This window comes from Palaemon carinicauda, chromosome 2 (assembly GCF_036898095.1).
Source record: "Palaemon carinicauda isolate YSFRI2023 chromosome 2, ASM3689809v2, whole genome shotgun sequence".
Lineage (NCBI taxonomy): Eukaryota > Metazoa > Arthropoda > Malacostraca > Decapoda > Palaemonidae > Palaemon > Palaemon carinicauda.
The window spans coordinates 182,582,837-182,606,802 of NC_090726.1; the positions used below are offsets into that span (position 1 = coordinate 182,582,837).

At 35.6% G+C, this 23,966-nt stretch overlaps 1 protein-coding gene across 6 annotated transcripts in view; it reads left to right on the forward strand.

Annotated features, from left to right (window-relative positions):
* Positions 1 to 23,966, forward strand: part of LOC137628522 (cytosolic carboxypeptidase 1-like) — a 450,678-nt gene that overhangs the window by 242,002 nt on the left and 184,710 nt on the right. For 5 of the 6 annotated variants that reach the window (XM_068359676.1, XM_068359683.1, XM_068359689.1 and 2 more), the window contains 4 exons: positions 5,152 to 5,307; positions 8,559 to 8,690; positions 12,726 to 12,857; positions 16,988 to 17,065. In XM_068359676.1, the coding sequence (XP_068215777.1) occupies positions 5,152 to 5,307; positions 8,559 to 8,690; positions 12,726 to 12,857; positions 16,988 to 17,065 (498 nt within the window). The remainder of the gene's footprint in view (positions 1 to 5,151; positions 5,308 to 8,558; positions 8,691 to 12,725; positions 12,858 to 16,987; positions 17,066 to 23,966) is intronic. The other variant, XM_068359708.1, reaches the window with a different exon arrangement.

The window sequence follows — 23,966 nt, forward strand, 5'->3', positions numbered from 1 at the left end:
AGGGATTAATACGTAAAGTAATTATATTGAAAATACACAAATACAGAAAACATTAACCTGATTTAGATACCTTACATCTATGTATGAGTGTGCGTGTTATCCTGCTCTGTTATCTAGAAGAAAAAAAATTAGACAATGTCACTTTCCGCAGACGAAATGATTAGTAGATCTGTCTGCACGAATATGGTGAAATTAGATACAACTCAGTTGTTCGTAACTGTGAGGAAATTCTAAAAATCCTCGGTGTGTAATAAGACGTGATTGATATGCACGGAAGTGAACCAAATTACGGTCCGTAACTTATCAAGACGCTTCATTACCCGCTGTGACGCTGTCATTGTGAGTTCAATGTTCACTCGTTCTCTTAGAGAATTTTTGTTCTTGCCAAGATGATGAGAAAAGCCTTTTTTCTAGCGACAAAAGTTCGAGATGGTAGTCTAGTCACTGATTACTAACGTCTCTGCCTGGTGATAGCCAGTCGGCTGTTCGAGTCCTGCTCCGACTCGTTAGTTCCTTTAACTTTAATGGAAACCTGGGGAGATATTCACCCGACTGAATCTGGCAATGACGTAGTACCCCCCCCCCCAAGGGGTTGGGGGAGGGACTCCAGTGGCTCAGTACCTTCAGTGCCTTATCTGACTTGATGGATGAAGGGTGTGTGGTCCCGCGCTCTAAGCTGGTTTTTTGGCTAGAACGCATTTCGGGAGAATTTCTCCCAGGGTTACTGTTCCCGTATGTTGTACATACGGGTGGAATTCTCCCAGTGTTACTATTATTGTATTATTTTTTAAACCCTTGCCTAATATTTTTTTTACTTTTCATGCAAGATTTAGTGAATAAAAGTGAGAGAAATATAAAGAAAAAGGCATACACAGATGAAGAACTGTCTGAACTTATGAACACAACTGGGGCTCTCTCAGAAATTCATGCTCGGGAAGGCCCTAATCACCCCATGGGCCACGTCACGGCTGGATTTACCCTTGCCCCGATCCTTGCAGTCCTTGATCACCACTGTCTGCAATGTACCATCACCAGGCAGTGCTGCAGGATCACCAGGGACATCTTTCTCAGCCAGCAGCGGTGCATTGGTGCGCTGTTGTGAGTGCCCGGTCAAGTCCGATAGGAAGACACGTCACAGATGGCATCTGTATCCAGTCTGTGGTGACTGTATCTAACAGGTGAGTGTATATATAGTACTGTATGTGTTTCATTGATGTACTTTGAGTCATTTGAAGCATAATTTGCCATACTGCAAGTGTTGAATAGAAAAAAATTAATTTGGTATGTACTGAAAAATTTACCATTTTTTGTCTGTCTCCCATACAGATTGTATACGAGCTGGGGAGATGGGATTCAGCCAGTACGTAGTCCCATGACAGTAGAGAGTTCTACACCAACAAAAAACAAAATTCGGAAATCATTTTTTTTTTGGTCAATTTAATTAGTAAAGTACTCCAAGAAAAGTATTTTTTTCTGTATTTTTGAAAAAAAAAATAAAAATATGATTTACAGGAGGATTTCATTTATAATAGCCTCAATAAGAGAGAAGGAGTTATATTTCATTCGTATGTGTTCCAAATAACAAAATTTTCAGGATAAGTATTTTATTTTAATTATTTAATTACCGGGTGAAATTCACCCAGGGTTACCTTTCATGTTACGGAAATGGAGGGTTACCGTTGTAGGGTTGACTGCAACCTTACCATCCTTGTAAGCTAAGGTTGGGGGATTTGGAGAAGCCTATAGGTCTATCTGCCGAGTCATCAGCAGCCACTGCCTGGTCCTCCCTGGTCCTATAGTCCATTTCTTTTAGGGAGTCATATTTGCACCGACTCGCAACGGTGCCCTTTTAGCTCGGAAAAGTTTCCTGGTCGCTGATTGGTTAGAATTATCTTGTCCAACCAATCAGCGATCAGGAAACTTTTCCTAGCTAAAAGGGCACCACTGCGAGTCGGTGCAAATACGACTCGCTAAAATAAATGGACTATAGTTTGGGTGGAGAGGAGGCTTGGGTGCTGATCATATGTATATATGGTCAGTTTCTAGGGCATTGTCCTGCTTACTAGGATAATGTCACTGTCCCTTGCCTCTGCCATTCGTGAGCGGCCTTTAAAACTTTAAATGATGTTGAGCGGCTTGAGAAAATTGAGCCCAACGCCCTGGGTCATCTTCGTCCCCTTGCGAAAGATACTGTCGTTTTATGAGCAGCGGGAGAAAGTATGAAATTCCTTGCAGAGATTTTCAGTTGAGAAGTCATGATCCGGCCTTTATGGACAATTTATACTAAAATGTGTATTATTAAGTAAAATCAAACAGTTTTTAACTAGATTATTTTGTTAGAATTACGAATATGTGTGATAGGGGCAAGTGCTTATACATCATGTACTCTTTCATCCTCCTCGTGTATTTTACCCTACAAGTATAACCCATTTTGTAGTTCTACTGTAGTTGTGATTTGAGGGGAATTGTCCGTATTTAGTTATATTCCAGTGATCTGTATTTAGTTTGAGTGGATTTGGAAATATTCTCTCTCTCTCTCTCTCTCTCTCTCTCTCTCTCTCTCTCTCTCTCTCTCTCTCTCTCAACGAAATTCGTGGAAAATGTTAGTCACCATTTTTTTTTTTTTTTTTTTTTGTGAGCGTTTTAATTCTTAATCTTACTGTTCTTCGACACCACGTGTCCTCTGTACGCACGCAGTATATATGTTTCCTTGTGGGAGTGACTCGCTGTATGGCAATCCTTACTGCCTCCTTGTCTGGCTGCACTGCGATGATCAATGACTCTCGTCTGCTTATTCACGTCAGTTTTACAGAAGGAGGGACTTCTTATACAATCATTATATATATATATATATATATATATACATATACATATACATATACGCACATATATATACACACATACATACATACATACATACATAATCATCCACTTGCTCTTTATTATATAGGGGAGATTATTCTTATCATTAATAGATAGTTGTATCTGTAGTAGTGGCGGTTTCAGATAAATATGTATGACTCCTTTAATTTTTTTTTTTTTTTTTGGTTGCAATGGCTGATTCTGTTAATTCATTCCTGCAATATCATTTTTTCATTAGAGTGCATTTGCGTGATCTCCTGCTTAACTCTTATCACGATTTCTTGTCTTCCGTCATTGCCATTCAAGATCAATGTCTGAGACAAGATGGTCTGAGACTTCAAGCAAGCGCGAATTATCATCCATAGTTTTGGCATGTGGCTCTACACGAACTCAGTAACTAATAAACTGTTTTTTTTATGGTATAAATTCATTTGTCAGAGAGTTAGAAACCATAAGTATTATTGTTTATTGACTCGACATTTACACATCATTTGCCAAGAAGTTTTGGTCTTACAGGTATAATATCCTATAATGAGAGGCTAGTGTTTGTTGTTATAAATGTGGAATGGTCGACCTTCCCTAGGAAATGCACTGTCTACTCAATTGATCCTGTGGGATTGATGCTTGTTTCATTCAGCCATACGCTATCGGGGTCTAGGCGATGTCAGGCAGGGCAGCCGGTCGTGACTACGGTCTACCCCAAAAGCCAAAGCAAAGTCTTCCAAAAAGAAGGCAACCGTGTGACCCCATACGAGTGGGAAAACACACTCTAATAGGAGAAGAAGAAGAAGAAGAAGAAGATTCAGCCATGAGATATGAAACTCGTGATTTTCTTTTCTTTGATCGAGCTCTTCGCAATATAGATAATTTCACTGCAAGTTTGCATGCTACTGTTTGATCGAAAAGTTCTGATAGATAGTTACTTCAAACTCGACTGTAATAATAAATGAGCTCATTTAAATTTCCATGGGAAATCAGGTTTAGTTTATTTACATCACAATTTTTAATATCACGTAAAGTCATAAATTTTATTCTATTTATACGTACCGATGTACCATTATTGTATTTTTACCATATTTCTATATACTGTACAAATATCGCCCATAAAAAATTCCTACTCAATCAACATTACCATGGCTCAATTGATTGTTAATTAGGTACTATATATGAAAATATGTGCAATTGTTTTGGGGTATTTATATACCAACTACACTATAAACATTGTGTATATTGTAGCCTATTATTACTTCCTGAATGTCCACATACATTTCATCAACTATAGATACTTTATTGTCCACTGTAGACACTACTAAATTGTCTTTTTAGACATCTCGGGTGGTGCAGTGTAGACATTACTGAAGGGTGTTTGCAGCCTGAGAATAGTACTTGGCCTCTCTCTGTCCACCTTCTTCATTTTTACAGAGATCACATAGCCCACCCCTCCGTCAGCGCCAGATCATTTGCCCGAATTTCATAAATCCAATATCTTTAGGCAATGAGCAATATGGTAACGAAATGTTGATATGCCACTCTAATTTGTAAAAAGGCTTTACTATCTGTTACTTAATAGTATTTGTTTATATTCGTCAAATTTGTTTACATAAAATAGCAAAGTTTGGTGTAAGAGGCGAAGTGTGGACCTCCAAACTTGCCACTATCAGGAACATCCCAGCATCAAGCCAGTTTAATCTGCTAGCAAGTAACAATAACTATTGATAATTACTGTATGTCTTACTATTATTATTATTATCATTATTATTATTATTATTATTATTATTAGCCAAGCTACAACCCTAGTTGGAAAAGCAAGATGCTATAAGCCCAAGGGCTCTAACAGGAAAAAATAGCCCAGTGAGGAAAAGAAGCAAGGAAATAAATAAACGATATAAGGAGTAATCAAAAATTAAGATTAAATATTTTTTGAAAATTAACAACATTAAAACAGATAATTCATATATAGACTATAAAAAGACTTATGCCAGCCTGTTCAACATAAAAACATTTGCTGCAAGTTTGAACTTTTGAAGTTCTACTGATTCAACTACCCGATTAGGAAGTTCATTCCACAACTTAGTCACAGCTGGAATAAAACTTCTAGAATACTGTTAAGTGTTGAGCCTCATGATGGAGAAGGCATGACTTTAGAATTAATTGTATGCCTATTAATACGAATAGCGCATATGAAACCATGCAAATATCCCTTAAATAATCCACTTATAAATAAGATAACAAAAAAGTGTTCCAAGTTTCCTGATGTGTTTAGAATTGATATTACGGATTTTTTTTCAGGTGATATACGTGACATGGTCATCCAAACGTGCCTTGCCCTTAACACGGCAGAAGTGATTCTTCGGACGCTGAAATCCTTATCCGCAGATGGACTGACTGTCATAGAGCCATGCATCCATCCTGCATATCAAGTGCTTGCGAAATTGGCATCCAAAGGTATTGTTAATAATTTATGATTTGCTCTTGAGGTTTTGCTAATAACTCATTCCTAATATATGTGTTTGATTTATTTTATTGTTAGTGGCATGCTTATTCTTTCCCATATTTGATATTTTCTTCTTAGTGCATTTGATATTATTGGTTAAGTAATGCTCAGATATTGGTTAAAATTAATAAATGATTGGCTAATGTTTAATTTATAAATTTATAGCAAGTTAGTTACTGTTCAAAGTGTTAATCTACAATTGGAAATGATATGGTTTAACCAAAATCCTGTTAAAATGTGTAAAATATTTTCCATTGGGATTTAGATGAATTTGATATAAATTACCATTGAAATTCTTGGTTGACAATAACAGATAGTATTATATCCCCAAAGATGTCTAATTACTGTATAATAGAAGACCTCTGTGAGAAACCTGAGCTTCTGGATAGGGGGGAAAGATGTGAAATACTTTTACTGTGATGCATGCTAACCTAAACCTACCCTAACTGGGGCTGTCCCAAATTATATGAGATAGATTTACAAAGGTACATCTACATATTAGTCAACCTTTCCTTACCTATCATAATCTTGGGTACATAGGTGTAACAATCTTGTCCAGTGGTTCCCATCCCGATCTGACTTAGTATTCCATAGATCAGGGGTTCTCAGCCTTTTTCCTGTTAAGTATCCACTGAGTTATATGACCATTTACCCGAACCCCCGGTGATCTGACATCGAACAAAATGGTAATTTAGTGACTTAACTCAATATACAATAGTACACCATAGTTGCATACGATATTAAATTAATAAACTTTTAATGAAGATAAAACTTTGATATTCCAGGTATTTTACAATGATTTTACTTGTGCAGTATTGAAACAAAATTTCCTTTATCAACCATTACTTCAGTGTGGAAACTGTGCCTGCTTTTTACAAATAAGTTTCTCAATTGGAGAACCAGTATTGGACAGTTAAATTGTAGGTTATGTTCCACATTAAGCCATGATTGATATTAACGTTCATGTTCAACTTCATTGAAAATCCTTGCTTACACAGATAAGTACTAGGGAACATCAGCAAAGAGTTCAGAATTATTTCAAATACAACAGGATAAAACTCACTCATTTTTAGACCAGAACTTGGTCAAGGAAAGTGTCTCAAATGCATCTTTTGCAAAGGAATTGTTCATCAACTCTAAGATTCACAATGAATGGGTATTTAATCAATTTTGATTCCAATTATCTCCATCACACATACTCTCTCTCTCTCTCTCTCTCTCTCTCTCTCTCTCTCTCTCTCTCTCTCTCTAGCAGATTTATTTATCTAAAATATTTTCTTCGTCAGCCATCTAAGTACCCCTAGAAATCTACTTTTGACCCCTTGGGGGTTTGCAAACCCCAGGTTGAAAACCCTGCCATAAATTATTAAAAATGAAGTACGGTATTTTATTGCCTCCCCTGAAGTGAATCCGTGGTCCTTGACCTCCCAACAACCTGCCAAGAAGGGGAGATTGGCTTTCTTCTCCTGTCTCTTTTTCTTATTTGACAAATAGGTTGTGGCTTGTAATGGGTTAACCAAATATTTCCTGATGAAAATAGGTGTCAAATTCTTCAAAATTACACCAAATGTTATTAGGAATACCATATTCACAATGAAAATCAGATCCAACTATCTAATAAATTTGCAATTTTAGCTCTTAAACAGATCTTAAAGACTACTGATGATGTGCCTACCATACAAATTCCAAGGTAGCAAAGCCATGATTAAAGGGAAAAATCTGGATAGAGGTGAAATTCCTCCTGATGTGACATAATCAATAAAATGCTGATTGGTTAATTTTGCAGTGATGTCACCATAAACATGTGCAACATGCATATTATGAGAACATTTTTGGAGAAGATGAACAGAAAAAAATGAAGTTGCAGAGTAAAAAACAAATCAAAGCCATAAACTCAGTCAATACATACACTATTTGTAATTATTATATTTTCTATGCAAGAAAAGGATTGTCGAATGGACTAGAATAACAATTGATCATGTACTCTACTGTACCCGCATGTTAAATTCCAATGTACATTTAAAAGTAATATACACTATACCCTTTTCCCTCCATTCAACTCATCTTTAATCTAGACATTTATGTAGAAGTTTACAGTTTACCTTACCAACTGCAATATAGTTTCTTGAAGAATTTTTGTCAGATAAGTAAGAAAGTTTGTAACATACCCTACACTTTAACAATAAAGCCATCCTATGACCAGTAGTGATTCTAAATGATATTTCTAGCTTAATATATGCTGTATTTTATGCTCTGTTAAGTCCTCTATATGAGAACTTTCAACACAGGAATGATCTTAGGTTAGAACCGTTGTATGCCAGAAATAAAAAAAAAGGATTTTGAATAAAGGCAAGATGATTAACTTCTTTTAAAAATATTTCATGTAGAAATAGTTCTAGGAATTCTTGATACTTATGAAAGTTAGCTCACTAAGGTCAGCAAGATCAGCTGACTGGAATCAATGGAGAGTATGGTGTTGAGGGCTATAAACTGGGGTCTAAGTTAATTATGTTGGACTTACGGACTTTTCAACTCATGAACCCTCTTTTGGAATGCATCTCATTTTTATGTAGGAAGTTTACTATATCACTCAAAGGTAGAGATTTATCTACTAGATACTTCTTTAGAAATATAATTGGTAAAAATCCATCATATTAATCCAGTTGATAAAATAATAAATCTAAGTAGTCAAAGAACTAACTCTTATATTAACTTTTTTCATGTCTCAGTCATAAATGTTCCATTCAGTGGAATCTCAATTTGTTAGCTTTTTGCAAAGTCAAAGGAAATTAAGCATCATCCTTGAAAGATATCAAAATGCCAGAAACTGATGTTTATAGATTTGATCAGTAGTGTGAGCCGAATATGTAAATAATAAGTTTCATTCATTCAATTTGAAGCAAATTTATTATTTTTAGATTAAACTTGAATGAATAATTATCAATATTATAATAAAATTGTGATGTTGTGCTTCTACCAATAATTATTTTGAGTGGGATGTAAAATTATAATTAAAATGCAAGTACATAAATTATACTTTGATTAGTGCAAGAATAATAAAAGGGACTTTTACTTATTATAAAATTTGAATTTAGATGTATTTCATTACCTAAAAGTATGATTAATTAAAGTTATTTTAGATGGAGATATATTTTAGAATGTTTCATAAATTTGTCATAGCTGTAATGGGTGTGTCTTTCAGATCCCAAGCTTGCTGTAAAAGCCCGTCTTGTGGGAGGTGTCAAGCTGACCCACCAACTCTTACAAGCTCATATGAAAAATAATGTTCCTCTTTTACCTCTTCTTATGGTGACAAAGTATCTGGCAAAAAATTGTAAGTAAAGAATTTTTCTTCTCTTAGAAATAATTTTACATTAGAGCATAGTTTTCATAATTTGCCTATAAATATCTTGAGATATATTTTGTTTTTGTAATTTGTAGTTTGATTAGCCATGTCTTGTATTTTCTATTATATGTGCAAACCTTAGGGCTACAGGTACCCTATGTGTAAACATAAAATTGGATTAAGATTTGTATTGATGAGCATTGAAGAGGTAACAAGGTAATCAGATTTAATTGAAGTTGTCCATATTGAGGAGGGATGTGTTGAAAATTAACAATACATTAATGTAATGTACGGCACTTGTCATATCTGATGTACAGTATGTTGATGTGTATTTTAAGTCTTGACTCCTATAGAGAACTCTCACACAGTACTTCAGCTTCACAGAATTTTTCAGTGTTTTGATCATTATAATTTCTTTGTGTGATAAATTCTTTCAATCTTCCTCTTTCTTTTTTATTCTAAAACTTGTTGCTGAACTCATGTCACAAATACTGTATTCCTCTATGAATGTACAGTGATATTCCCTGAAATAAATAGAGGTAGGAGAATGTAAGCCAGTGTTGTCTTGTTGCCTTAATAAACTGCCACACAATGCTCATCACTTGAGTTTCCAGAGCCTGAAGGACCTTGAGCACTATCAAGAGTTTGGGGCAAATGACATGTAGTGTTGCTTCTACATTCAGCTAATTCCATGACAGATGAGGAAATTACATAGCACCCTTGAAAAGAGATACTGTACGTCTGGAAACCTTAATTCCAATGGCTGACCCTGTGATAAATGATGAGGATTTTCCAACCATTTCACAAGTAGTAATTGGCGCTGCATCCCTGGTGGGCAAATCATGTCCAGATCAAACATTTTGTTCCAATGACGTTGGAGATGAAACTGGAATTCCCTTATCTTCAAGTAACCCATTGAAACGAACTTCTCTAGAAATGCCATGGTCCCCAGTAATCTCATCCACCTCAGATATGAAAATTCTTTCATCTCCTTGAACTTCTACAACACCAAAAGGAAGAACTGAATCCTCTTTTCCGATGGAAAAGCCAGAATCCTGAGAGGGAACCAGCAGAGACTTCTTAATATTGATCAGGGCTTCTAACCTTTTTAATAAACTAAATAGCAAAAGTTTCTGAACCTAGATCTTTTCCAAAGATGCATTCAAATTTATCCAATGGTCCAGTATAAGAGAACTTTGATGCCCAGGAAACTTAGCCATTTTGAGAAGGGAGCCATCATCTTGGTGAATACTTAAGAAATTATCTTAAGAGGGAAATGTAAGCATTTAGATGGGTAAATCTTTAACCTGTTCATAAACCAAAGGAGTTTCGTTAACTCCGGATGAATAGGAATGTGAAAGGAAGTTCCATGTTGATGGGTATCAATGCAGGAAACAGGCTTTAATTTGGAAATAGTTTGTCAATAATCCGTCTCGTAAGGTAAAAGGCTCTTGCACTGAACGTGAGGTTTGAATACCAGCCTTACTCTGCATTTTGGATAATTTATAAAACCTCGGCCAAGATTAACCATGTACCTTGTAGTTACCATTTGGAATTAACAAATAGTTTATCTTAAGACCAATTTAAAATTTCATTTTGATAAGCTATTTTAAAAATCTTAAACTCAAGATTATATAATAGACATGAATTTTTCTGAACAATTACTGTACTTACTACATATTTGTTCAAACAAGTGAGGTGCTAAATCCTAGAGTTACCTTATTGGAAAAAAGAATGAAATGGGTTAATGGTAAAATATGTTAGAGAATGGCCATCCAGCCATTCAAACAAGTTACGATCAAACCGATTTAGTGAATCTTCATACAAAGAAAGGACCATTAGTCTGAGGGAATCATACAAGTTGTCTCACTAACCACAAAACACTAATAGACATACGAAGTCCTTTTTTTACGACTAGAGGAATAAGATATCTTGATTAACATGTTGGCATATAAGGATGACTAGTAATTTAGAGATACAGTGCTTACATTAATGAGAGAAGAGAAATAAAGATCCAGGCTACCATCTCGATCTTCAGCCTTGCAAGCTCTAAGTGTCTAAAAGAGCAGCTAGAAATGCATGAGTGTGATACTTATGTGGCAGAAAGGCACACATGAAAAAAGAAATCAAGGCTCTGTGAGAAGATCTTGAACCTAGGATAAACTATTTACCACCAGAACTGTTACTGAATTGGGACCCACTGGTTAGGTTAGGGGTGAAACTGGGTAGGTTAGGCCTGAAATATTACTCAGCATCTAGAAATAACTCAGAATCTAGAAATTATCCAAAAAGAAGTTATTCAAAATATAACAGAAACCAAACTAATTAGACTGCAGTAAAGATGAAGATTTTAGTGACTGTATTGTTATCATTTCTTGTAGCCTTCTCTGCTCAAAGAAAGCCTACTGAAACACTGATAGTAACTGCTAAGTAAAGTATTTCAAGAACACTTCCTGTATTCCTACTCACAAAGAACCATGAATTAGCATGTAAATTATGCATTAAAGATTTTTGTTTGATAGTTGTAATGATGGGCTTCAAAGATGGCATTATATTCTATAACAAGATTAGGTGAAAGATTAATCTTATACAAGTCAAAACATCTTAATGCTTAGAAACTAAACAAAACTAGGATTTACAATTGAACAGTTTAATGAATCTTTAAACAAGGAGCCATTCTTAGAAAATGATAACCATTTAATGACTTATTAACCATGGCATGAAGGAATTGAGAGGTATAGTTTAGAAACAACCGCCTTTGAATACTTTGAGGAAAGTGCCGCATCAGAATGTACCTTAAAAACATATTACGGTAGTTTCATTGTAAGATTACAAGCATGTTACATCTTAACACACACTGTTTACCAACTGGCACATCAGTGCTACTCATATTTAAGGCTCATGGAAGAAAGGCATAGCATTTTATTTTATTTAAACATTAAACATTTTAAAACCTATAGTTCTTCACTAAATACAAATGACCCACTATAATATTCAAGACTTTTATAGTGAGACTCCCAAGGGTAATAAAAAGATGAATATTAGAAATTACCCTACAAAAGAAAACCTGTGACGAGCCAGTGGCAAAGCTTGCAAGCAAACGAAAAAGCACTGTCATCTGAAATGATCATGTGACTCAGTAAGGCGCAGTGAACTTATGACCAATAGACCAAACTATGGAAGTTAGCTTGGTGTAAGCAACCAGGCAGACAAGACAGACTTAATGCCCTCAAGAGAAGGCTTGCGGACCTCTGAGAAAGGTAAAAAAAAAGTTATATAAGTTAAAATCCTAAAAGCTTTATCACTATCTTGGCTGATGTAAGCGAGTATTGGCTTATCATATCATTGTCAACTCCATAAAAAACCATTCTCTCTCTGTAATTCTCCTTGAAAAAAGATACTTTCTTTGGCTGTTTTGGACAACGAACGACAGTCATTTTGTTTACAACGTTGAACCTTTACCGCTGCGCATTTGGAACATAATTCCTGAGAGGAACCATGACATATTGTACTCATCACAATGTTTTTTAAAACCCAATGCTTTCCCTGTGTAGAAGTTGTAATCAAACGAGTAGGTATTAAATTAAAAGGCAAAATCCTATCACAGTCTGGAAGGGTAGATAAACGTCTAGATAAGACACTTTGACCGAGAAAACTGTAGAATGGGAAACTCTTATCGAGCTACCTACCAGTAACTGCTAGATTGGCTAATTACTTTACTGGGGGTCATGTACCTTTTGAAGGGAAAGAAAATAGGAAATCATTTTATGAAATTTTTGGGTATGTCAATAAACCAAGCTTCTGCGGAAGAAGTAATATGAATACTAAGGGAGGTTAATAGAAATAATTTATTATACAAATGAATATTAAGATTTTCAAATTTGTTGTTTACTACTCTTCAGAACTGCTAACGTCCTAAGTTCGTATTGCCATAGAGATTAGTTAGGTATGACTATGGCATACTGTATATAGGTTAGTCATTGTTTAATAACTGTATTGTAACATTACCTCTCTTTACTTCAGCAACAAATCAAGTAATGCTGGGTAAAGATGGATGTGTAGCAACATTAGCAGCCATATTGACCTCTGTTCCAAAGACTCACTGGGCTAAGATCAAGTTTATCTTGGAGACATTAGCCCTTCTTACAAAAGCAAGTAAGTTTTCTTTTAATTCTTTTTGTTTTCAATTTGTGTATTTTTGCTTTAGATATTTATTGTTCTTAGTTATTGGATAGCCTGTTGGTAACAGGTGGCATATTTTACTGTTTTCTTACTTTTTAGAATTTGGTAAGTTAGTGTGATACTGTAGAGAAAATAAGAATTTAATCTGTGTATACCTTTCCAAAAAGGGAAAATCTGTACCAAAATCTATCATGGGTAATGTTTTTTTTTCTCTATAATTTAATGTTTTCACACTGGATGCTTTTATCAATTACTTCTACATACTGTATCGCTGGGTGTTTGGCAACAGACTGTTTCAAAGAATATGTTTGCTTACATGATAAGCATTTGTGATTTTCTTTGTCTTGGTTGGTCATTTTATCCCTTCATCATATTGAATTTTCAGGATAACAAGTTTAGTATGATGAACTTATTTCACTGTATAGAGCAGTCTGGTCATCATCAACTTCAGGTGGTCTTGTAATATTGATTTGTTTAACTTCATCTTTTGTTTGCCTATCACAATAAGTGCTTGCATATTCACAAATCAATTTTCATTTAGTTTAAATAGGGAATGAGGAATTTCTTATCTACAGTAAGGTTGTAAAGATGGAAATATATTATTCGTTGACTCTAAGAATATCCATCGGGGATAGACTAGTGTTCTTTTTTTGTAGCTTAGTGTTGATAAAGTAGCTATTTAGCTATTTTTTCTGTTGTTGATGGGGTACTTATGTGTTTTGTAGTATAGTTTACATTATGATTCAATTTTGCTTTCCCTTCAGTAAATGCCCAGCGTAAAATGTATTTCATTCTGAATAGATGAATTAAGAAACAGTTTAGTATTGCATATGACAAGTATTGGTTGACAATATAAGTCACAGTCATTGGGATTGTAGAGAGGAGACTAGTTATTGATGAGGTAAAAGTTTTTATAAAATTGTGTAAAGGCTATATACAGGTACAGTATTATTATTATTATTATTATTATTATTATTATTATTATTATTATTATTATTATTATTATTATTATTATTATTATTATTACTTGCTAAGCTACAACCCTAGTTGGTAAAGCAGGATGCTATAAGCCCAGGGGCCCCAACAGGGAAAATAGCCTAGTGAGGAAAGGAAACAATGAAAAATAAAATATTTTAAGAACAGTAACATCATCTAATTAAACATTTCCCATATAAACTTTAACAAAACAAAAGAAAGAGAAACCAGATAGAATAGTGTGCCCGAGTGTACCCTCCAACAAGAGAACTCTTGATTTGTTGGAAATAGCAGAGGTTTACTTGGTAGTGATGAAAGGAAGGCAGGCTAAGGCAGAGATTGTATCCACACCAAAAATAAGATTTCAATTATGGTAGCAATGAGCTACCTGACAGAACTGAATCAGTGGAGGAAATACCAGGCACATGCAGGGTCAAAGTCATTCATATAGGTCAAACCCAGAATTAGATGTTACTGTTTAAAAAAAGCAAATGATTTTTCAACACCTGATATCAGGCTATTGGAAATCAAAACACCTCCATATCTGAAAATTGAAAAGTACCTTGTGAAATTTGGAAAAGGGTTCATTCTTCTTATAAAATGAGGTGCCTCAAGATACTCCCATCCTGTAAAACATTAACCTTGTCTTTCCTCACCCAAGCTAGTCTGAATTATTTAAAGCATATATGGTTGAAAAGATGATTGCTCAGTTAAGTACCATAGTAAAGGCTGAGTGATTACATGTAACTTTCTGACAGCATGACAGTGCAGCTCTGCAAGTGATGATTCCACTAGACACATTCTTATTGTACTTGGTTGAGAATGAGTATTTTTTTGTGAAGGAACTCACGTCTTCCTACGCAGATCTTGACATGGATATTCTTTGTTCCTTTGATTAATTCAATGTCCTAGTATGACTTCTTTATCTTCCCTCTAGAGATGTAGTCTTCACAGGTTATGAGTATCAACATTTCACCAAAATTGCATTCTTTGTGCCAAATTCTCAGAAAATTTTACTATTTTACTTCACTTCCTGCTGAAAATTGGCTTCAAACTTTAGGTCTGGAATTATACAAACCACAAGTTTTCCATGGTATTCAACGAACCCTCACAAAAATCTAAGACCTGCAACTTCCTGATCTCCCTCCTTTGTTTTGGTTTTGGTTTTATAGTATTTATGTGTTTAAGATGAAACAAATTCAAGTTCTTATTATATAGAATATTTTCTTTTACAAATCTCATAATCATATATAGCTGCCCAACACTTATCCCTTTGTTCTTACTATGTCACATTCAATCTATCCAAACACTGATCAGGATAAGTTACTATGTGCAAAAGAGTCAAGGGTATACATGTTAAAACAGTCAATCTTAGGACTTCTGCTTCTTAACTAAGAATATTTGTCTGAGGACATTCTGACTTAAGGAGGACTTTGTATGATTGGGGGAATAGTACGAAAATAAAAAGTATCATTTTCTAATTCTTTATGAACTTCTACATTTGCTTTTATTTTTTCAGATTAGGCATAACTCAGAGTATGATTTACATTACTGCCAACTAGATAGTCTTGATGATGTGTATAGATGGTTTTATGTTTTTGTTTTGCTGTATTCTTGGTCTATGTAATATCTGCAAACTGAAGTGGAACTACAGCTATTTGCGAGTATTTTTTGTTCTGTCTCGACCTCTTTTAGTACCTCATTTCCCTGTCTTGTGAATTTGATACTTGGAGAGAATTGTAAAATGGTTTTGTGATTTTTTATTATAGCACATATTGATTTGTACTTTTGATCACAAAATCATATTTATCGTAATATGAATCGCAAAATCATATTTTAGATTGTTTCTAAATTGTATTAGTCACTAAATTATATGGTAAAATGACTTGCAAAATCAAATATTTTAGTTTACAAAACTTTTTTATGATATTTTTTCTCACTAAATCAGTTACTATATCAAAATTCTGAGCATGGAGCATTAAGATATTTAGAATTTTTCTTGTGACTATTAAAGTATTCAGTTGCAAGTCTTATCTGGAAAGTACAAATGCTGCAAGTCCCTTACATGTACGAACTTTCAACTTGAGCCCTTTCGAATATAAGAACCTGTGAGCAATTACTGGTAACTAGAAATGACTCAAATAGTATTTTATTATAATTTTTGCAAAATTCTTGATACTTTAATACTCTGCCCTATGTCATTAATTGGTTCCAAGAGACCTAACATAAAGCGACTTGTGTTGAATTTTCGCCTTATAAAGAGACTTATATGTTCTCCATACACATACAGGTATTGAACACAAAAAAGTACTTATAACATGCTATCATTTTGTAAAAACCAGATACAGTACCTACATTAATAAGCTTCCATGTACCGTATAGTTATTTATTATTATTATTATTATTATTTATTATTATTATTATTATCATTTATTATTATTTTTTATTATTTATTTATTATTATTATTTATTATTATTATTATTATTATTATTATTATTATTTTACAATGTAGGGAATAATAGAAGGTCAGGGTAAATGATGTAACTTGGATTTAATTTTTTGATTTAATACTTAATGATGAGCGACATAAGTCGAAACTGACATATGTCGAACCGACGTAAAACAGAATATTACTGTACATATGTAGGTTAGCTTGCAAGCAACAGTCAGTTTTGGTGAGAAGTGAGGGATTATGAACTGAATACTTAGGTTAATTACGATTGACTTGAGAATTTTTCAACTTAAGAACTGATTCTTGGAACGTTTCTCATTTTTTTCTAGGAGACTAACTGTACTGTATTGTACAGTAAAACTAGATAAAGATTTTGCTGCATCAGGAATTATGGTTTTGTGATATATGGATCACAGGTGGATTTTTTTCTGCCTCGGTTTCAATTTCCGGTTCATTATTTTAAATTCACAAGACCATATGAATTTATATAAAGTTATAGAGCTATGTTTGCGATTACAGTAAATGTACTGTATTTTTAAGCTGGATTTTGTTTTTTATTTAGTATTTTGAATTATGAACAAAATTTTGAATTGCAGATGATTGGATTGTTAAGGTTTTGATGCAAAGGATATGGTTTTGTGATGTTTTGACCCTTAAACCAATTTTTCTCTGTAGCAAATGTGAGCCCCCGACTAGCAGCCATTGTGAGGGCCAATGGCCAAAAGCTCCAGTTCCTTCTTAATTATTTCTTTGGTAAGGTGTTTGGTGTGGGTATAATGCCATTTGCATGCAGAGCCGTGATACCATAGCTTTAAAGGTAGTCTAATATCAGTGAGTATTATTTGGAGTGTGGCATTAGATAACTTACGCTCTATACGTTTACGCATAACTTAGTGCTTAATTTCATAAAATGACGATAAAGTTTTAATAATTTACACGAGAGGAGAAAGATATGGAGTGAGTTATTTGAAAATTAAGGATTTGTTTCACTTCAAGTGTCTAATATTGATTTTATGTCATGCTAATTCTTCTGGTAGATGTGATTACAAAGGAGGGCTTAACATTTAACATACACATTTACTCTGTGTTCCAGGCTTTTCATTTTTCTTTATGCTATCTTCGAGTTATTAATAATTCTTTATACTATACAATATTAGGGGTAAGATATTTGATTTTAGTTTTACTCTCTTGTAGTACTAGTAAATTAATTTTACCTAACATTTTTATAACATTTAAAGAAGGGGACTAATGGAAATTAAATTGATATGCTGTCACTTTTAAAAGCTTATTTTTTTTTCAATTCATCTTGCAGTTCTGTCTTGATGTTAGTAGATCATTTGTAGCAGTGTTTTATCTGATTTTCCCCTCAAGGATTTAAAAATGTTAAATAAGTATGTTACCATTATTTTGGATGCTTCATTAATATACTTATTTTATTTTTGAGTCATTGTGATTGGAGTATGAGAGGTTGCTCATATTAAAAATGAGTACATCTCAAAGAAAAATGTGTGTTCAAATGCAAATGCAAACCTTTTTTTTTTTAATGGAGTAAATAAACCTTTCAAAGTTGATTGAAGCTTCACTAGTTGAGGTTTCTGAGGTAGGGTGAGCTATCATAGAGATATCATCTGCCTCACTCATAGAAGTCTGTCATTAGCCATCTGGTCTTACACTAAGCAGCTATACTTTTAGTCAGAATGACAAACATTTCATCTTATTATATTTGCAGCCTTCTCTTATCTTATATCATGATTAATTATTGAATCCTTGCCAATATCATATAGTTTTTAATTTGGGATTGTTCCCACGCGTATTCAAACCTTTTGTCCTTCAAAATAGGAACGTGTCATCAGCAGAGCTGGAATGGCCATTGAATTCATTGTCAGGTACTTAATGACAGGTGGTGAGCATGGATGAGTAGCCCCGCCTCCCCACTTGTCGGAAGCTCTTCACTTTTGTTTTCATTCACTTTTGTTTTCACCCACAATGAGTACGAAAGTACAGTTGTTCCTGTACTGTACCAAATTTTTTCATTGTTCATTTTCTTACGGGAAGTGAATGCTGGCTGTTGCTTTTAGTTATGGATGTAAAACAAGATATTCGTACTTTGTCTGGGAAAGGGTGGATGTTACAACAGGTATATGGCTAGACTGGCTGTAGATTTGCACCCTCTCTATGCTCCTTGTAGTAGGCATGGTTGTTTGTAATCAACCCTGTATCCCGAATGTAGGTCAGGTCCTCTTGTGGAGTGGCAGATATATGCCTTGATAAGGGGAAGAGAGCCAAGCCTTCTCTAGCGTCTTGTCTTGGCAAAGCCCTAGAAGACACCAAGGAGGTCTTTTGCCTCTTCTGTTTTCTTATTAAGAGATGCTACCACCTCTCTTGTGCTTACTCCCCGGGCTCAGTCCCCAGGGAGTATGTGTTAGTAGCAAGGAGCCCTTGGAGGTACGTCGATGGGCGCTTTTAAGTTTCTGATAGAGTGCGGGGATCCCCCAGTGTTTGCCACACCCCATTGGAAGACGAAGGCTCTTCTCCCATTGCCATGCGCAGACCTCCAGTGAGTTTGACCTAAGGAAGTCATTGGATTCTTTAAGTTTTTCAGTAGTTTGACCTAAGGAAGTCATTGGATTCTTTAAGTTTTTCAGGTAGGCCATCTATGATCTTATTGAGGGAGCTGGTAATAACTAAGGCTACCTCTCCCTCAATGTCCACAGTGCCAGTATCTCTCATGGTGACGCCATTGGTGAAAAGCGTGGTTTTTGTGTCAGTGACCCCAGTGATATCCCCAATGGTACCCCCTCCAAAACTTAAAAGGAATGTAAAGGCTCATCCTTGACATCAGTGCAGGCAAGAAGAGCTCCAGCACTTGAGGGTATCATAACTTAGGCTGAGCATATGTTGGTTCTGACCCGAAAGTGCTTGTAGCCCCGGTGCCGAGTGTAACCTTATGCATCACTCCTAACCCAGTTACCGGCTTTGTCTTGCTTTGGCCTGGTGTTTTGTGATGCACGGGCCCGTGCAGTGACCCAGTGTTACGGCTCACTGCCTCGGCCTAAGGGTCTGGTCTCCTGTTACTTCTGTAGCCAGGTAGGATAGACAACCAATGCACAGGGCCAGCACGTGACTCTGGGTCTCGATCTCAGGACCACAGCTCAGATCCCCGTTTTGCCAGGTTGTACATGTAGACCTTGTGTTTTGTGGGATGATGCAGAGGATCTACAAGAAGTATTACTCGTTGAATCTGACTTAACGATGTGGAAGATGGTGGCATGTATACCAACCCTTTGGTCATCATATACCAGGTGTATTATTCCGGACTGTGATCTCCCTCGGGGGAAAGGGATTCCTCCTTTGATTATGTACAGATCTTTTTAAGCTGGCCAGGCCCTATCAGTCTATTCATCCCAATGATGCACAGATAGGAGGTTGCTGGTGTCATCTCCTTTGCTCTGGTATAGGACAAGGTTGATGGACATCTCCTGGGAAGTAAAAAAAGGCCCTACCAGTTTGGTTCTAGGGGGACTGCTAACCCGTCAAGCAGTGAGTCTTCCTACATAAAGGACGATGGTTTGTATCCATGTAGGAACAAACATTTATAAAGTAATTTGTATTTTTTCCTAGCTATACAAACCTTAGTCTTTTATATTATACTTCCCTCCTCAACCACCCCTCTGAGTCCTGATCCAAGAGGTCCTAAGTGAAGAGATTTTGACAGGTAAGGAGTTGGGGCTCCTTGCCCTCTCTCTCACCTGTTGCTTAAGTGCTCTTTCGATTCAAAAGCCGTCCAGCTTTCATACTGAAAACATACTCTCTGCATAAACATCATCATCTCCTCCTACGCTTATTGATGCAAAAGGCCTCGGTTAGATTTCGCCAGTCGTCTCTATCCTGAGCTTTTAAATCAATACTTCTCAATTCATCATCTCCCACTTCACACTTCATATTCCCCAGCCATGTAGGTCTAGGTCTTCCAACTCTTCTAGTGCCTTGTGGAGCCCAGTTGAAAGTTTGGTGAACTAATCTCTCTTGGGGAGTGCGAAGAGCATGCCCAAACCATCTCCATCTACCCCTCACCATGATCTCATCCCCATATGGCACTTGAGTAATCCCTCTTATAGTTTCATTTCTAATCCTGTCCTGACATTCAACTCCCAATATTCTTCTGAGGGCGGTGTTCTCAAATCTACAAAATCTATTGGATATTGTTTCATTGTCATACCACGACTCATGTCCATACAGTAGCACCGATCTCACTAAACTGATATATAACATGATTTATATACTGAGGATGTAATTTCAGGCAATTTGATTTCCAAATTTTACTTAACCTAGCCATTGTCTGATTTGCTTTTTACAATCTTTCATTACATTCAAATTCTAGAGACCCTGTATTAGCAATCATAGTTCCTAAATATTTGAATGATTCTACCTCATTAATCCTTTCTCTTTCCAATGATATTTCATCTTCCATTGCATACTCTGTTCTCATCATCTCTGTTTTTCTTCTATTTATCTGAAGCCCAACCTCATATTTCATGCCTTCTGGTAAGCAACCTGTGCAAGTCCTGTGGTGTTCTTCCTATACGGACAGCATCATTAGCATACTCTAGGTCAGCTAATTTCTTGTTACCAGTTCAGTCTAACCCTTTTCCACCATTCCAACTGTTCTTTGCATCACAAAATCCATGAGGAGGATAAACAACATAGATGACAACCTATTCCCTTGAAGTACTCCACTGTTCACTGGAAATTCATCTGTTAGGACTCCAATAACATTTACTTTGCACTTGTTATGCTCATGAACCGACTTAATCAAATTTACATATCTAATAGGAACTCCATAATGACGCATGTCTCTCCACAAAATTGGGCGATGCATGCTATCAAAGACTTTTTCAGTTCACAAACATCATCAAAAGTGGATTTCTATATTCTACACATTGCTTTACCACATGTCTTAAAATGAAAATTTAGTCAGTACAACTTTACTTTTTCTAAATCCTGCTTGTTCATCTCTCAGCTTTTCATTAATCTTTCTCTCTACATAAAGGACTCGGGTTTTTATAGCTTGGAAAAATAAAAATTACTTTAAAATTTGTGATTTTATGACTGAGCCTCTACTTCCATGTATGGCTATCCTGTCCTTACCTTTCTTACTGTTCACCATAATTTCAGTTTTATCCAGATAAGTGACCCCTCTTCAAAGTCTCGTGCCACTCAGCAACCCTTCTATGTAAGTCTTCCTCATTTTCAGCAGTAATTACTAAATCATCTGCATATAGCAATTCCCACAACTCTTCATTTCTGATCTCTTCACTCAACACATCCATGACTAGCACAAATAAAAACAGGCTTAATGTTGACCCCTATTGTAACTCAACATTAACTTCAAAGGTTTCTGTTTCCCCAACTGCTGTATTACATTTTTCTTTGTTCTTTTGTACATCATCTCAACCATTTTAACCAACTTCTCTTGAACTTTCCTCTTCCTTAAGCAGCAAAGCAAACCCTCAACCACCATTCAGAGTCAAAGGTATACGAACAATACTCCACTCCTGCATGAGGCTAGGGAGGAGGGAGGGGTTTGAAGACTACACAGCACTTCCTCGCAAATAAGCTTTTTCTTTGTCAAAGCTCCTTTTTTGAGTTTAAGCACTTTTTGATCTCCGAGAACTTAGTACCTGACTATTGATAAGATTGACTCGTACCTACCTCTGGACAACCGTCTGCACCCAAGCTAAACTTACAACACATGCACACGTTCCCAAGAGCAAAAAGAAAAACTAGCAAGTCTTACTCTAACCTCACAAGGATGACTGAAGAATACTGGCTGCCCAATATTCTATTACTTTGTTCCTCTTGAAGGGCATGGTTGATTTGATCCTTCTATCTGGACTACCCATACTGCGATCACGAATGCATCAAGTACCCCATGAATGTTGTACTGCTTGGATTTGTTTCAGGTAGTAAAACACCCTATGCCCAGATAAACCCATAAAACTCTGGATGTACTGAAAATGCATATAGTATTAGCAAAGAACGCTATCGATAGGCAATTTTTCTCCCGTTGTGGGTTTTAGTGATGGAGACATTATCAGCTTTATTAATTAAAGAAGTCATCAAAATACAGATATCCATGTTGAAATGGACTTGTTGGTCTGGGTATTTTGAAACAAACTACTGTACCTTGTGAAGCCATTGACCTCTGTAAGTATAATGTTAATGACAACACAGGACAGAGGTTGCTATCCTCTGACTTTAGAGCCGAGGTATAAAGTGGATCCCGTCTCTGAAGAGGCTTTTCATTTTTGGCTAGAAAAAGAAGACCTGGAGTAATAATCAGAAAACAACCTGGGATTATTGTATAGGAATCTTGGTCCCTCTGAAACTAATTCTTGTTCCTGAGAATAAAGCTAATGAAAATATAGATTTTTGTAGAAGTTTTTTTAAAAGGTATGGTGGAATTATCTCACCTTGTCAAAAACTCCAGAACCTTATCCAGAGACCAGGAAGCCACAGGAGTGGGTGGGGATGGTTTATGCAAGGCAAAATACTATGTGAACTGTGAAACATGTCTTGAGTCGAGATCCATGTCAAAGGCATGTTTAAGAGGTTCTGTTAAAACTGATTTATATGACAGTATAGTTGATGGCTGGAGCCTTCTCTCCTCAAAGAGGTGGACTAAAAAGGAAGACAAGAAGCCTAGGGTTATCTGATGATGTGACTGACTCTGTAGAAAAGCCATCTACATCTTGCACACAGATTGGTAGGCTATTGTCTTGTGGATGAAGACTGATTGCAGCTCATCAATTAAGTCAAGTTGTGGGCTGAAAAATCCTGCTGTGAAGGTTTTTGGTTATTGCAATTTGATACACTGCCCCTAGAGCTGGAGAAACAATCTTTCTTTGGTAATCTTGTCACATTGGATTCCCTGTTCTAGCTTTTCACAGGAAAGTCCTTGGATACCATACAGCACTTTAACCCCAAAAATGAATTTTAAAAGTAATTTGTACTTATCCTAACTATACAAACCGCAGTCCCTTAAATTATATTTCCCACCTCAGCCACCTTCTTGGTCTTAGGCCTAAGGATGAAAGTGACTGTTTTGCGACAGGTGGGTGGTCATGGCTTCCCTCCCTCTTGTCACATGTTGTTAACCAACTACCAAGTTATCAATTCAATGGCCATGCCAGTGCTAATGTAGGACTCAGGTTTGTATAGCTAAGAGAAATACAAACACGTAAAATTTGTCATGTTTTTATTCTTTATAGTATTTCTGCCTTTCTATTTTATCACTCTTGTTTACAGGAAAGATAGTCATAAGCAAGGTAAAAGAAGATGACTCCTAAATTTTTATGTGAGATTTTTCATGAATAATGTCAAGAAAGCTTATGAATCATTTTAATGCTTCTTTGTGATCTTTTGCAAGGAATGCATGTAATTTAATGATCAAATAACTACTTGATAGTAGCATATTGATTACAAGTAATATATATTTTAGAGTGATTTGTGATTATGGATATTGTAAGGAGAAAATTTGCGCATATAAATGGTGTGCAGGGAGAGTTTAGTGCAGAGTGTGTGTGCACTAAAATCTTTACTTTTATGTAAAATGTTCTTAATAATCATAATTTTTGTTTAAGATATTCTTATC